The sequence below is a fragment of the Penicillium daleae genome (genome assembly GCF_028827525.1).
Source record: "Penicillium daleae strain IBT 16125 chromosome Unknown utg000006l_segment0_segment0, whole genome shotgun sequence".
NCBI lineage: Eukaryota > Fungi > Ascomycota > Eurotiomycetes > Eurotiales > Aspergillaceae > Penicillium > Penicillium daleae.
Window position 1 is genome coordinate 2,311,407 of NW_026623154.1, and position 15,467 is coordinate 2,326,873.

At 50.9% G+C, this 15,467-nt stretch overlaps 6 protein-coding genes across 6 annotated transcripts; all 6 read right to left on the reverse strand.

The window, feature by feature from the left end:
• Nucleotides 1-737: 737 nt before the first annotated feature.
• N7458_006565 (putative jumonji family transcription factor) lies at nt 738-5,368 on the reverse strand (the record flags this gene model as incomplete). The annotated part of the gene is made up of 5 exons (XM_056909947.1): nt 738-2,679; nt 2,832-3,834; nt 3,858-4,795; nt 4,860-4,957; nt 5,087-5,368. The coding sequence occupies 5 exons, from the start codon at nt 5,366-5,368 to the stop codon at nt 738-740; spliced, it is 4,263 nt and encodes a 1,420-aa protein (XP_056765651.1).
• A 1,793-nt stretch (nt 5,369-7,161) lies between these two features.
• Nucleotides 7,162-8,308, reverse strand: N7458_006566 (acyl-CoA thioesterase; the record flags this gene model as incomplete). The annotated part of the gene is made up of 2 exons (XM_056909948.1): nt 7,162-8,064; nt 8,171-8,308. 2 exons carry the CDS (start codon nt 8,306-8,308, stop codon nt 7,162-7,164), a joined length of 1,041 nt encoding a protein of 346 aa, XP_056765652.1.
• Nucleotides 8,309-9,280: 972 nt separating this feature from the next.
• Nucleotides 9,281-10,552, reverse strand: N7458_006567 (uncharacterized protein; the record flags this gene model as incomplete). Its single annotated transcript, XM_056909949.1, has 1 exon — nt 9,281-10,552. One exon carries the CDS (start codon nt 10,550-10,552, stop codon nt 9,281-9,283), a length of 1,272 nt encoding a protein of 423 aa, XP_056765653.1.
• Nucleotides 10,553-11,372: 820 nt separating this feature from the next.
• Nucleotides 11,373-12,243, reverse strand: N7458_006568 (uncharacterized protein; the record flags this gene model as incomplete). Its single annotated transcript, XM_056909950.1, has 2 exons — nt 11,373-11,748; nt 11,813-12,243. The coding sequence occupies 2 exons, from the start codon at nt 12,241-12,243 to the stop codon at nt 11,373-11,375; spliced, it is 807 nt and encodes a 268-aa protein (XP_056765654.1).
• Nucleotides 12,244-12,765: 522 nt separating this feature from the next.
• N7458_006569 (uncharacterized protein) lies at nt 12,766-13,245 on the reverse strand (the record flags this gene model as incomplete). Its single annotated transcript, XM_056909951.1, has 3 exons — nt 12,766-12,891; nt 12,948-13,063; nt 13,128-13,245. The coding sequence occupies 3 exons, from the start codon at nt 13,243-13,245 to the stop codon at nt 12,766-12,768; spliced, it is 360 nt and encodes a 119-aa protein (XP_056765655.1).
• Nucleotides 13,246-14,064: 819 nt separating this feature from the next.
• On the reverse strand, nt 14,065-15,021 carry N7458_006570 (uncharacterized protein; the record flags this gene model as incomplete). The annotated part of the gene is made up of 1 exon (XM_056909952.1): nt 14,065-15,021. One exon carries the CDS (start codon nt 15,019-15,021, stop codon nt 14,065-14,067), a length of 957 nt encoding a protein of 318 aa, XP_056765656.1.
• Nucleotides 15,022-15,467: the final 446 nt, after the last annotated feature.

Sequence of the window (15,467 nt, forward strand, 5' to 3'; positions counted from 1 at the left end):
TGTCCGGTGGGTTTGGAGGGAGTAATTTTTTTCTTGTTTGAGTATCTACTCGGACATGGGAGACAGATCTAGAGCGAGATCTGGAAGGGAGATCTAGGTCGATCATCGGAGTCGGCGGGCGGAAGTAGGCCCTAAAATATCGAACAGTGGGGAGCGGATCGGGGGAGAGGAGCGGGATGTAAGTGGGAGGGCGAAGCGGCAAAGAAGAATGGAGGAGAAATCGGGATGGAGCGGAAAGGGGCGGATTGGGGGGGGGGATTTTTTGAAGGGGAAGCAAATCAGGAGAGTGTCAACGGACTCCAAGTCTATACAGCCACTCTGGTGGGAACACTCAACCCGAGTAGCATTTTGATAGGGATCCGCATCCACAAAGAGGTGGAGAGGGATTGTTGGGGAACAGCAGGGGAAGAGAAAAGAATAACAAGCAGAACAAACGCTGAGTCGTAACCAGCCAGCTAGTATCAACTCCAGAAAAAAAAAAATCGTAAGAAACATGACCCGTGTCGTGCGGAACGATCGTGAATCGAGGTCAGGAACGACAAAAAGGGGGGGGAGAAGAGCAGAAGAAAACGCCCATTCATGCAGTCGTCAATCCGGTGAAGTCGTTACATGAGGAAAATGCAGTATAGTCGCAGGGAAGGCAAAGCGCGGGAGAAGTGGTAGACAATGGGAAGGTACAAGGGTCGAAGGAGGGCTCGGCGAGATCGAGAATCGAGGATCGCAGTCGATCACGTACTTCAGGGACTGAGCCCTCCCGTCAGGAGATCGTCGGCCGCATCGGGACCAAACCCGGCCATGTCGACTGAATGTAGGGAGCCGGGCCCTTTGCCCAAGGAGATATCAGAGGAAGCATAGTCGTGCTTGAGTCGCTCATGAGGCCCGAAGAGATGCGGCCCGAAGAAGGGCCGATTCTCTTCGTTCGGCGTGTTGCCGTCACCAGCGACCCACGGCCCGTTCTGCCAGAACCGAGTATTGGCCTGTTGATCACCAAATAGATCATGATGATCGGGTTGGGGGTCGGGGCCGTGAGTGGGGAAGTCATTAGGTGACGGGAATCGCATATGCGACCGACCAAAACTGGAGCAGGGGGAATCGGCATGCAGAGGCATGTCCAGACCGGAGAGCGGGGGATCGTCGACCGTCGTTATGTCAATGGTCGGGTTTTCCGTCTGTTGTGCAAGGGCCGATGACAATCGCAGATTCGACGCCGTTGAGCTATGCCGACTATGACTGGTCGACCGCTCGATGGCACGTTGCACAAAGCTCCCGCACGTCTTCATGATTTTCTCCTGCTCCGCCTGGGAGAGGCTGGCAAAGAAGTCATTGGCCAGGGATGACTTGGGCGGCTCATCTGGCGACGGGATCAATCCGTACGTGGTCTTCGCATACTCGGAGAGACCAGACGGCATATTATACGGGGACTGATACACATTGGGGGCCTTGGCTCGTTGCTGATCCAGGAACGCATATTTACCCGGCATCCTCGCCGCGGCAACACTTCCTTGATCGACAATTTCCTGCTTCACCCCTTCCGACTCCTTCTTTTGGATGACATCCAATCGCTCTCGGTGACTGACCAACGAGAATCGGAGCATCTGAAGAAGCCGAGCGACCTCATCTGCCCGCATGTTGAGCGTCTGCGGCGGCAGCAAGGTCCCATCGGCAGCCCTGGGCTGCACACGCTGCTGGGCCATGGCCAGCTCCAGTTTTTCAAGACCATTGAGCGGAGGGATCGATCCCATAGGCCCCAACAGGGTTTCTACCACCAATTCCGGGCTGACGATCGTGTACCCAGCGAACACATTGGCATGTTCGGTGATCTGGGCGAGGCGGCGACGGGCGATGAGGTCACGAACGTTGGCAAAGGTATTGGTGGAAGTGAGGTGGTGCTGCTGCTGAGCATGCGATTTGGCGACCGTGGGGTAGGGGGCATGGCGGATAGATGAATTCGGTAGAGTTCGAAAGGCCGACGGCATCGCAGGTCCAGCAGCAGCAGCACCAGTAGCAGCAGCAGGGGCAGGGGGAGGGGCAAGGTGCTGCAGGGAGGAGGAGGCGGTGGACGAAGGCGGTCGGGGCGATGACGAGGAGGAAGATTGTAGGTGAGGGGCGACGAAGTTGGCAGCGTTCAAGGCTGACTGGAGGAGATGTTGGTTTTGTTGTTGTTGTAGCAGCAGCAGCGGTGGTCGGTGTTGGGCGTAAAGATTTTGCTGGTAAGGAGGGGCAGGAGCGGTGGCAGCATAATGGAATGGACGGTGGGGGGGGATCTTCGATGCACGAACATTGACACCACCAGCCACGCCAAGCGACTTGACACTGTCCAGGAAATTGGCCCGCGGGTTGTGGACGGGCACGCTAGGGTTGTGCGTATACTGTGCCCTACTCTCGGTGGAATGCGTGCCCAGGTAATGCCACACCTGCTCTTCTTGAGCCAAGTTCACTCTGACGGGTGGGGCGAATTGGTTTTTAGCTTCATCCACCGTCTCGAATTCAGCCCATTGATAGGGAGATCGACTGTCGCCAAATGCACTGCCTGCGACCGGAACGGCAGCCTCCAATTCCTTTCTCGAGTCGGGCTTCCGCGCTAAGTGGGCCGGGAGGGGTTGGATGCCCAGTGCGAGGGGCACGAAGTTGCTCTTGCGTACCACCAGCATCCAGCGGTAAGGCATCTCAATGACATCTCTGTTGACAATTATCAGTATTGGGTAATTCGTTTTGGGTAGCATGCGAGAGAGGGGGGGGCCAAAGGGGGAGGGGGGTTATTGATTGGGCGTGGGTATTGTTCGGGAGGTTCGGGGCAATGAAACCCCCTCGGTGGGGGTCGAAGAACTTACCCTCGTGGCAGAACCTTCAATAACAGACTCCGTTCCTCCGGGCGGTTCTCTAACACAATGGCGCCATTAATCTCCTTGTCAGCTTGGAACTGAATCAAATCTCCCTGCGCCAGACGACTAGCAGCTTCAATAACCCGGCGATCCAGATCGGATGATTCCACCAGCAGTCCCGCGGGTCGCTTTTGACGGTGGAATTTGCACTTGAGGTCCACACTCGGGAGTGAGTATTGTTGACCATCATCGGCAATGACAGCAATCGCACCGTGCTCGACCTGAACGCCCGCCAGAAGTGCACATGTGGCATGATAGGCACGTGTGCATTTGCCAAAGTTGCATTGGAAACAAGCACCACGGACCTCGCGACAGAAAAGACATTTTAGACCCAGGCGGGCCTTGGGAATCTTGTCGATATCACAGACTACCTCGTTACCAGACGAATCACGGAGGATGGAGGTCTCCTCGATGAACAATGCACACCGACGGTGAGCATGTCCCTTGCCATCTTCAGTTGGCAATAGATCCTCATAATCAAGGTTGTTCGGGCACAGGAGACATGGGATCTTCCGCGGGCCTTCAAGGTGGAGTTTAAGTCGTTTGGTTCGCGGCCCGTCACCCGCATTCTTCCGCTTTCGCCCACGGGTGGAGGACTTCTCAGGCACACTGCGTGGAGGCGTGAGCATATCTGAAGCACCATCGAAACCTTCAAGCTCGCTATCGTAGTCCCCGTAGTAATCGGGAGTGGCCTCGCCGCGTAGTTTGCGCTCGATTTCATCCACATCGATCCAGACACTGTCGGCTTCACAATTGCACTTTTTGGCGATACGACCGTAGTCCAACCAGCGCTCCGTTGCAAAGTTGACAGATTCGGCACAATTGTAGCCAATATTGTACCCGGAGTGATAACCGTACGGGAAGGTTATGACAAACTCTCCTTCGTAGTGGACCAGTCGGTTGACAGTGATACCATACTGAGATTTCAGCAAGCTGGGGAGACCAAGTAGGTCTTGTGGCGCAAAAATTGATCACAATTCTTGGCATCACTGGACCAGATGCTGCGCATGGCCGCCTCAAACTTGGGGGCGTCCTCTTGTGAGATGCTGTACCACTGCTTCGGGGCACCAAAGTGGATGTAGTTGATACTGTAGAGATCCACGTCTTCCAAGTGCCACGCGAACGTAGCCTTCCACATTCCCAAGTACAGATATGCCGTGTTGACACCGGGCACTTTCTGTCCAAGAACATCAAGCAAGTTGGGCAATTTGGCCACGTTCCAAGAGGTGGTGGAGTCATCAAAGAGTGAGCCTGGCATATCTGCGCCATACATCGGATTGTTGAACATCAGGGACTTCCAGTAGGCAGTCTCTAGCTCCTCACATCTCTCCGCGGTGTAATCTTCGTTATCGTGGATGCGATAATCAAACTCCTTGAAGGCCTCTTCGTCCACATGGTCAACAGTCTCACCCCGGTTATTCTTGCGGCGTGCTGTTACAGACTTGGGCTGTCTACCCTTCGGCTTGGCAGCGGGAAGGGATTCACCATCGCTCAAGTCCTCGCTTTTGGTCTCAACTGGAAGTGATTCTGGCGAAACAGGTGTCGGAGGGCCTTCGAGCCGGGACTTTTCCGCGTCATCATCGGTAGGCTCGTCCTTAACTTTGACCTGATTTCCACGCTTGGGAGGTCGGCCAGGTCGACGCTTCTGACCCTCGGGGCGAGGTGCTTGGGGCCGTGGGGTGGGAGCTGGTCGATTGACACGTTCTTGATTTCGACGTCTCTCTCCACGGCGAGCGGGCGGTTGATGGCTACTCTCTTCACACAGGCCCTTCCACTGGGGCAAATTGTATGTGCGCTGTCGTTCAATATTGGCCTGAGTGTATGTCCCGTGCGACCCATGAAACTCCTGCATGATTGGATTCTTCACACGGATTGTCTTTACCGCATCATCTAATGGTGAGAGTGATTCGGTCCTTCGAAAGAAGGAGGATATGAGCACAACCATCTACATTGTCCTGGGTTGTTCGAAGCACTCACCATTCCTTCGGGGGAACCACTTTCACGATTCCCGCCTGCATTCCATACTTATCAATCTTATTGATAAAGGACTGGAAGTCGCGGAACTGATCCATTGTCTGGAGAGATAAGTTGCTTGTTAGTGGGACTATCCTAGTCACAGCAACTCCATTTGAGTCAAGGCTAGTTTGCGGGAGCGATCTAACTGTCACGGATGGAGACATTTTGGCGAATTAAGGGTTACTCACTGGCTTGAAGACGGGAATTTTCCCACCGCCATAGTAATGGTCAGGTTCAATATCTTCGACAAGCTCTGCTTCTTCTAATTGCTCCCTCTTGATCGAAGGTTCTCCAGGCACTGAGGTGGACTTTGAATCCAGCTCGAGGTCTGACAACTCCGAGGGAACCCCTTCAGGCGCAGCCTTCTTGCCGTGGGCGCTCTGGGGAGGTGTGATGGAAACGGAATCGAACTCGACGATATTACCCCCTCCTGAAACTTCCAGGCGAGGCGGATCCAGAGTTGCCGCCATCGTGAACAGCAGAAAGAAAAAGGTATGTAAGAAAGGAGGCGAAAGATTCAGGTGCCGTCGTCGAATAAAGCGACCGCTGATCGACGGCGATAGGGTGTGGTTCCCAGCGGTCGGGGAAAGCGACAGAGATCGGCAAGCCGGAGTAGGTAAAGGACGTAAACGTGGACTGTTAAAGGACTGACAAGCTTCGCAGGGATGAGAGGATGGTCGTGAAAGACTGCGATAGGAGTCGACGTAGGTGGTACGGAGGACGATCGCGCGATAAGGTCAGATCGGAGGCTCTTTTTTCCCTAGGGCGGAAGGGCCAAAGCAAAAGGGTTTAGTTCAAAGCGCCAATTAGAAAGGATCAAATGGCGACCAGTCTCCTGCGAGGCAGGAGGTGAAGAACAAGGGGAAGAGAAAAGGAAGCGGTTGGAGTTTCCCCAAAAATGGACCAGTCGATACCCGTTCCAATAAGACTGCAATCACGAACACAAGGTGCTAGACCAAGTTCGCCAGGCGCCAGGAGCCAGGAGCCATAGAGAAAGAGGAGGGTAGGAAGTTAGACCACCAAGAGTGGGCCAACCATGCAGGTGCTGGGGCGAGGGTGGAGTGGGTGCAGTGCACGATGGCCTGATTTCTCTGAGCAGGGGGCAGGGAGCGAAGAATGAGAATCAGGGTGAGGAAATGGGGATTGGGATTGGGATTGGACGAATCACAATCCAGTAGTATGGCAGGGATGGGGGCCGTCCGATCAGACGGGAAAAGTGGGCTTCTGATGGTGAAGGAGTTGCCGCGACGGCTGGACTCTCTGCGCTTCAGCCGGTCTTGGTCTCGACGGCTAAATGTGATGCCCGGGCTTGGTGCAAAGGGAAAGGGGTAGGATATGAAGGAACAATGCCTGGAACACCCCAAAATCGGATGCAGTATCACTTACCTTGGAATACGCAATTGTCAACGAATGTTCGAAAGTTTGAGCAGAAGAAAGGAGACGATCACAGCTCAGCTTGAGCGACTGCAGCTGCGAACTGCTGTTGCAACGGACAAGTCGATGGATATGGTCAGGTGATGTCACGTGAGATAAGAGATTACTACATACCATACATAACGGTATTTGGTGGATGTTACACGGAGCTTACGACAATATTTCGGTCACCAAAGGCGTATCAAATACAAGAGGTCTTTGCTCAGCATTCGGATACTGCCGGAGCTGATGGTGGTGCTATGCTATTTATTCGATCTCACGGATAAATATTTATTCAACGGAAAGACTTGAGAATCTTACTAGTATAGGTAGTCTTCGAGTGGATAGTGTTCTTAGGTTAGCTAGACTGCGCTTGTCATTCCTTCCCTCTCAATTCTACAGCATGTGCTTCGCACAGTGCCATAAGCGCGCTTCCAGGTGTGCTATTCGATTATGAGAGTATACAATGGACCAAGACATAGTACATCAATGAAGGATGTGCAAAGATTGGATTTATAACCTGCCACTCTATCAACCCGTGGCAGATGGGTAGTCTGTCTCTCAAAAAGCCAATATACGGATTCGAGCTAGCACTACTAAAACTGCCCGAGTCTATCGCTGCGTCGAACCATCGTTCTAAAGATTGATAAGGGACTCTCACACCCAGATACAGAGATCGCTATTCTACTCTGGATTCATAAATTTAGTAAGCAATACCGTCCGTCACTCCTCATTTCTCGACGTTTTCCGTTGACGTGAAAAATTTAAGCATTTGCAAGGGTTTAGTTGACAATTATCAATACATCTTGGTCAATATCTATCCCGAGAGGCCGAAATCTATGAATTATTATTATGCCCACTGCCCATTTAACTGCTCATCCAAGTTGATATATCCATCAACGACCGCCAACCCGCGCAACCGTTCCTGCTCGATGCGCTCCCACGTCCATTCCTCGGCGCTCCATGAGTCCGAGTTAGCCTTCTGCTGCTCCTCGAGAGCTTCGCGACTAGGAATCTGACCATCACTCAACTTCAGGACCTCCTGCACAAGAGAACCATCCACTCCTCCAGTAGCAGTGATCCCTTCACCACTGGCGGGAGTGCCGATGGCAGAAGCTTCGGTTGACGAGTCAGCGCCACTGATAGTCTGGTTTTCGACGGGCGGCGTGGGCAGAAAACCACCTAGACGGAGGATACGCTCCGGCGCAACCGTCAATCGCCCTTTCTTCACAACGTACTTGCTCACCGCCGTCGCCAGCAAGGTCTTCTCGCCACCGGCTCGGCTGGCGGGACGCAGGAAAGAGGATAGGATGTACATCCATTTCTTATCCCAAGAGATGACCTTTGAATGCACCTCATACAGCTCAAAGGGCTTGATCTCTCGCTTGAAGCTGCAATATACAGATCCAAGCACGATAATGATCGGCTTGCGCTTAGGTGCACGCTTGCCCTCCTTTCTAGCAGCTTCCAGGAACTCCCTGTCCAGCTCCTTGCTCACGAGGCCGACGCCGGGGCTATACAGACGGCTCACGAGTGCCGTACGTGACACATCCAGGTCTGTGAAGTAGGTGCTGTTGGATTTGTGCATGTTATAGTCCGTCTCCAGTAACGGAGTTCGGGACGTGATCCCCCATGACACGAAGACTGGATGTGTGGGTTTGCCCTGTGAATCCACAATAGCCTTGCCCTTGGGAAAGAAAGGAGCACTGGGCTTCAAGCGAAGGTTGACCAAGAAATGGTACAGCAGGCGGAGCTGGAAGATTGATCAGCAATGTCGCACAACATTCAGGGCAGAACCTGTTGTCCTCGAAAGCCAATTGCAACGGGTATGTACAGGCAAACCCTGCATTATGACTTACATGCCACACAAATGGGAGGTTCTTGAGGTTAATAATGGCCAGAATCAAAGCCAGGGTTTTCCACGTCGCTAGTGATCCGATGGCTGCCAGGAGGCCGTGCAGGCCCCCATTCTGAAGCGTAGATAGGACGGTTGACATTCTGAGAGATTGAAAAAGAAGAAAAGAATGGGAATCCCCCGTTAGCCAGAGCAGGCGGTCGATCGCTGGCCGATATTGCTTTCAGCTGGGCTGAATCGACAAGCGAGTAGTAGATGTAGTCCTGCCCGACGGGTGGTGTTTTTGTTTAATCAGGGGAGTTGAATCGGGAACCCCGGGCTCGGCATAAAGTTGATAAGGAGAGACAAGAATATTTGAATGAATAGAATTGCGACTGATAAAAGGGTAATCACCAGGAGGAGTGTTCAGCTCATGCCGACCGTGTCGATCATCTATCACAATCGTCACGGTCACGATGGTTCGTCCTTTTGTTGGGACCAAGGACCGAGGCCCCAGATTCCTGCAGGTACACGTGATGCTGACTCAGTCTTGGACAACCTTCCATAGTTAGTTAGTTAACCACCTAGGGCCTGACATTTATGCAGACACACGAACTTGATAATTCCAGTAATTAACAACATGTAGTTGGTCGCTACGTTATTTATCAGCTAGTCTAAGTCTCAGGCGCTGATGCTGGGTGGTTGAGTTGAAGTTCCAGTGGAGTTGAACATGGTGAGATCGGATGTGTGGATGTTCTTGCCTGGTTTATTAGGCACAAAGTATGCATTCATGGCCAGCCTCGTTTGCTTTTTTCCCCTCCATTCGGTCTCTACCAGAACGGACAATTGGTTCCTTGGTAGAATGTTACGAAAGCGGCCTCAAATTTGTCATCGAGTTGTAGTAATCTATAAATTTGATGGTGGCTAGGTAGATGGAGTCCTGCACAGTGAGGAGGCTGTCAAGCGGGCGGGTAAGTGGAAATATATTGCACCATAACATCCGACTTTATAAAATTAGTCCTAAGCGCACCAACTTCCCAGGACGTCAGCTTCTTGACGAGGACACAACCTGCCACCCGATCTACTCCCATCTCAATCCCCATTGAGTTTTATGTAACGGCACTGCGGCAACGACTCATTTCTCTTTATCGAGTGTTATGACTCTGCTCTGTTCCAATGCTTCTTTCCCCGGTTCCTGGGTTGTATATTTGAGTATTGCGTGTGACTGATCATCAGATACTTCAAGAGAATGGTCCAGTATCTGTGAACTAGTATTTGGATCGCCTGACTCAGCCAGTACCTCCTTCTCAAGCTGAATAACTTGCCGTGAAAATATAGCGAGCAGACGGGAATCCCAAAGACCTTCGCGATGAGGCCATTCTTCAAGAGTGTATAGGGCCTGATGTCTTAGAGCGGAATTCCTGCATTTCCAGCAAATGATGAACAGAGATGGAATGATGCCCATGTCCAGAAGTAATGTGGGCCTAGTGCCCGTCGCGCTATCCCTCTTGAAGCTTTGGGATATCTTGCTTGACAAAATCATCATTCGTTGGAAGCTGGTGATATATGTGCTGTAAATTGACTGATCGTGGCCGCAAAGTAAAGTCTCCACCAGTACTGAGAATGTGATGTGATGTAGGAGAATCAAATCAAGCCCTCGCTGTTCTTTTGATTCTGTCAGACGAATAAAATGAGTCATGGACACGTCAAGTTGTTGCCCAAATTCGCGTAATTGAGCTATTAATCTGTGCTGTTTGGCTGCCAACTCGGGATGTATATGGGCGACACGATCTTTGACTGGGAATTCATGAACGGCCACAAAGAGACGAACGCTGCTGGCCAACAGCTTATCTAGGGCTGTTCGTGCTTCTCGAACGGTTCTAATATCAGCCCCACCCGAATAATCAATCGTAAAGCTTAGACTGAAACTGATTAGAGGAGGTAGTCCAAAGAAAGCAGACTGAGTCTCCAAGCGAGCCATAGTCGCCAGGAGCATCTGTTCAACAGCCGTACGACAAGCCAGGACGCCAGATTCTTTGCTAGAGAGTTGCCTCTCTTCTTCAATTATCGCAAGCCCATTTTTCAAATGTAATAGCGCCGGGTCATATTGGCCGCGAAGTACATCGATCGCTACAAACAACAGGCAGCAAGTGAGGAGCACGTCACGCAGCTTCGGATCTTGCGAATATCGCCGCTCATTTAACGCAGCCAAGGATCGACCATACTGACCAAGTGCAAACTTCTGGCGACAATTTGTTAAATCTTCGCGCGAAAGAGGGGCTCCTCGCGATTGGAGGTCTTCATGCAAAGCAGCTAGTGCCACAACGGCATGAGTGACTGCTCGCTCGGAGTGGCTCAAGGGGAGGACTAGATCATTCCACAAGCGCGAGTCGAAGAAACCCGTCATATTGGGTATGGTTGAGGTTTGGAAATATGCAAATCCTCTTCGTTCCTCTGGACTTTCCCCGGGACTATTGTGCGTGGGTCGGCAGAGTGATAGAGCTGTGTGTACTTCTTGATCGCTTTTTCCAGTAAGTACAAGACGGACTACATCATAGCCGTCGCATTTCCATCCTGCTACTGTGCAGTTACGGCATGCGCCGGGAGTCTCATCACATTCCACTCGTCTGGCTCTGCGAGATATGAGCAAAATGCTGCGTGAGGTATGCCAGGATTGTAGGATTTATCTGAACGTACCGACATGTTCGACACCCGGTTCTTGATCGCCTGGAGAATGCCTTTCTCCTCGTTTGACAGACCATTATTGCAGGACTTCATCATGGAGAGACTCGCCGGAGAAATTCTTTTCTTACAAGACCATCGATGCCAAGTTGAGAGTGGGGGCCAAACAAGGCTGATCAAAATAAGAAACAGGATGATCTCATCTTGGCTGCCTAAAGCCAATCTCTGATGATGGTTAATATTTCCTCTCACAAAGTTCTATTATTAGAAGACTACTACTAGTCAATAAGCTTTTTAGAGGCACGATGCGGACATTCAGAGTTTCAAGTAAGCACAGCTATCAGGGCCATGACACCCAGCTTTAGGCAATCTTCAGGACCAACGAAATCACAAACGCGACTTGATATAGAATTTCAACATAAACTACTTCGACTTGCTAAGCACAAACATTTCAAGACGCTTTGTATCTGACTGCTCCGATTGAAGTATGTAGTTCTCGGGGAGACGTGCCACAAAGTCCAGCTCCAAGTATCTGCCCAAGCTCTTTATTTCGGAGTAAAGTTGATTGTACCGTGATTAACACTCGACTGTACACCGCTGTTATACGCTCCGAAGGTGGTATGAACTGAATTATCCGTAACTCCGGTCGCTTTCCGTGTAGATTCCTGGAGCGACGAGAACAGCTCTGTCAGCAGTCTCTGGGAAACTTCGAGTGCTTTGTGCTCTTCTTCCAACTGCTTGACAGCGTCTTGATATTCGACATCATCAGGATCCCCATCGGCATTGAGAAACTCTAGCTTCTTCTCCAATGCTGAGCTATTAGTCGCTGCTGCCTGCGAAGCATTCTTTAACTCTTCTTGGTGGGAAGCAATAAGCTTCTTGATCTCTTCTGTGATTTGACCTTGCTGAATGGACTTCATACTTTACATATGACTCTACGTCAGTAAAAGCATGTTGATGATGAAAAAGGGGAGGAGAATCATACAGTGTTGCGATGGTCACCACGGAGGTAAGCTTGGTGTGGCAGATTTGGATCTCACCATTCATTGAAGTGAGATGAGTCTTTCTGAAGAACCCGACCAAGGCTCGATCCAACACAGACAGACTACCGTCTTTAGAGCGGCGGGTCCACTTATGAACATCCGCGTCGAACCTCTCGCAAGCAGCGGTGCTGGAAGCAATTGTAGATTTCGCACTGTTGGCGACTGCTGGGCCCAGAGACTTCCATTCACTCTCCTGGAGACTCTTGACAGACGTAAGTGCCATATCGAGGGAGGAAATATTCGCAGTCATGGCTTTGATGTTTTGCGGCGCATCCTTAATTGCCTTCAAATCATTGAGGAGAATCCGAGTAACGTGCAACGCGGGCGCAACAATGCCCACGACGCCTGCGCCGATGCTGAGCGGATCGGTCATTTTGTCAAAGGTTGCAAAGAGAAACTTGACGAGCTGGAAGGACCTCATTGCCTTTTACTCCAAGGCGCTTAGTGCGGGGCATCTCAGTCACCTGATACCCAGCCTCAGCTGAAGGTGGGGGATTGTACAATTTTACTGATAGTCCCAATTGCCGCGCAGCACAAGGCTGGAATCGAATTCATGGTATACCAATGGAGGTGACGCGTTAGACGCTGGGATTCAAACCAGGACGGGAATGGCGCAATCAGCACCTAATTTTTCTCTCTCCCGAGACACGTTGCGAGATGCTCTCACATCCAGTCTAATTGATCAAACGCCCTGAGATGCCTGCTATACATCTCAGAAAAGAAAGTGCCTGTGGACTAGTGAGTACCCTCATGGTACGAATTGGCTTAGCAGCGCGAAATGTTTCAAATTAGCGCCCAAGAAACCCTGGACAAGGAACAAGCTCAAACTGTCAATACTTTTGGCCTTTTCATTTGCGCATAAGCAATTACTACATACACATGATTCAATTTCATTTCACATGTCATCCAAATGGGGCTCCTGCTCTGGCAAATTCTGATCATTCTTTCCCTTCACGGCCCCGCTTTTTTCCTTTGGATAGAGACTCTCGTAGATGTCCGTTTTATGTCGCTCGACATCGGCCTGGCTAATTAGTATTCTGTAGAGTGAGCCAACCGTCTCAGATAGAGGTTACTCACAGCGCTAAAATGCTCGGGCGTGTTTTGACTTTTCGTCGTCTGACTCTGTCCCTCGACGATGTTGGACTTCAGGGATGATGAATCAAAGTCATCTGGGAAGGTGGTGGCAACGTAGACTACATTTAGAAGCCGTTAGCATGAAGTCTCTGTGCCAGATCTATATGGATATTTGCATCGTACATTCTTCGTTGCCTTTCGTACTAGACTGGGTTTTGCCAGAGACCGAGGCTCTCGCGAGCCTAGTGATGTGAAACGCCGAAGGCTTCACAATTTGATGCTTGATCAAGGCTGGGTACATTTTGATTGCGAGGTTGGTAGGTATTTATTGAATGGAAATCATAAGAGGGACGTTCGTGCGGATATATCGAGCGTCTTCCGCTATTTTATGAGCAACGAGGGCAAGACAGGACTGGGTCATGATGATGTCAGTCATCTGATCGTTTAGCTTATTGTAGGATCCCCAATCAAATAGCTGAGGGAATGGCGGAAATTCGGACTGTCATAGTTTGTTGTTCAGGAAAGGCGAGATCGTATTGGTCCTATTGAACCACCGTACTGTGGAGGTGGCGACTTCGAGCTAACAATCCATGGTACCAGCTCAGTGGCATGACCGGCTTTCCTTGGGCTAGATTTGAAAGTCACAAATAGACCTCGATCAATTGAATTGTTCTACGTATTCTCAGGCTCACGGGCACCAAAGCTTATCGGGATTTCTGCTCTATTCCAAATTTCAGACCTTATTCATCGCCACTTGCTCGCTCTATTCAGGCTTTAGTGCTGGCTTTAGTATACATTCGACTTTTTGTCAAGAATATCAGGCCGATTAGGTTCGGACCTCAATCATACTTCGATCCAGACGATCGCAATATATTATGAAGATGTGGAACCTGATCTAGGCACCGCATCCCCAGCTCTACAACGCGCAAGCCGTGGCCGAGAAGGACGTGCCCACACAATTGAACTACCGTAAAAGGGCTAAATTTACCGCTACTATGATCCAATTTCCCATGAAATACTCCAGTCTCCTTTCTATGCTGCCCTTTACGATGTCAGTTACATATAGTCAGATATCGACCATTAATCCCATTCATGAACCTTGCATTCCATTTCTCACCTTCTAGAAAATAGCCATACAATTAGGCGTACTAGACACACCCCGTGCGCAATTCAACGGACTACTCGAAATAAAGAAGCTCCAACGACCCAACCTCTCACAAGTAGCCGCCAACTCATCCAAATCAAACATTTCCCCAATCGGCACTCCCCACCCCGCTAGCAGGTGATGGTGCAGATCATACTCCTCATTGATTGCCGGGAAAACCTCGAAGCTCACTGCATCAGACGCAACGGCCGCAAAGTGGTTATCCCATATGAAGCGCAGCACGCGCTCACTCTGCTCGATTCCGGCGTGCTGTGGCGTTGGTTGCTCGCTGTACGCCTTGCGTTCCTGTGCGGACATTGCTGCCCATGTTCCTGGCAGACCAACGCGAAGGAAGAATATATCTCCCTTCTGAAAGGTAATGTTGCACTCTTTTGCAATTTCTTGAACCTCGTCTAGGGAGATCATTTGTCGTGTGAGCGCGTTGAGAGGAATGCCTTTCTTCTGGGCGTAGGAGACGTAGTCGATTAATACACCACGACCTGCAATGCCCTTCTTCGCCCAGTATCCAATTCCAATGCGAGGAGATTGCGTGTCTTTGATTTCTTCGGCCGTCGTGCCTCCGTAAAAGACACCGTCTTTATTTGCATGATGTCTGAAGCCGTCCCACTGCGAGGATTGTTGAGGGTTAAAGTGGTATTCATCGTCGAATGCAACGCCCTCGGCGACCCATTTGATGCGGTGCTCAAAGGGCTTGCGACCGAATCCTGGTGGGTTCAAATTCTCAATGTCCCAGTTTAGACACACTCGTTCGCCAGTCTGGATCTGCGTTCGTGCGGCCTCTGCGACGATCTCTGGCGTTAGGATGCGCAACATGCCGAGGCCCTCTTCTTCTGAGCCAGCACGCGCAGGCCAATACCGGCGCCTGTCAGGAAGGTCATCGAAAGTTTTGGGAAGCGATGGGATTCCGGACATGTTGATAGGATGTGGTTAATCTGGTGTGGAGGATGCTGTCGAGTGCGGGCCGTGATGAGGACAGCTAGGAGTGTGCTTTGCTATTACGAGTGCCAGTTGTACTCCGCTTTCGTACGACGTTGGAGGCGGAGAGTTGATTTTAACCGGGTCAATTCCAGCAGAGCAGACTAGCAGCAGGCTATTTAAAGAAGCACCCCCACGATATCGGAGCAAGTCCGTGCCTCCATTGACGTGGGAATGACCCCGCAACCATTCGATCGGGCAAGTGGGCGGATGAGACCGGAAAGTGGGATAATCTGCTCTGGAAATGAAATATGATGTAGTAGTTCTCCAAAGCTTAAGTATTTGTAGTGAAAACGCGTTCTAAAGATAGATTTATTGTGATATACTTCGTGGATCACCACTGAAAGAGCAAGTCTCCATAAGATTCGTCCAGCCCACAGGTT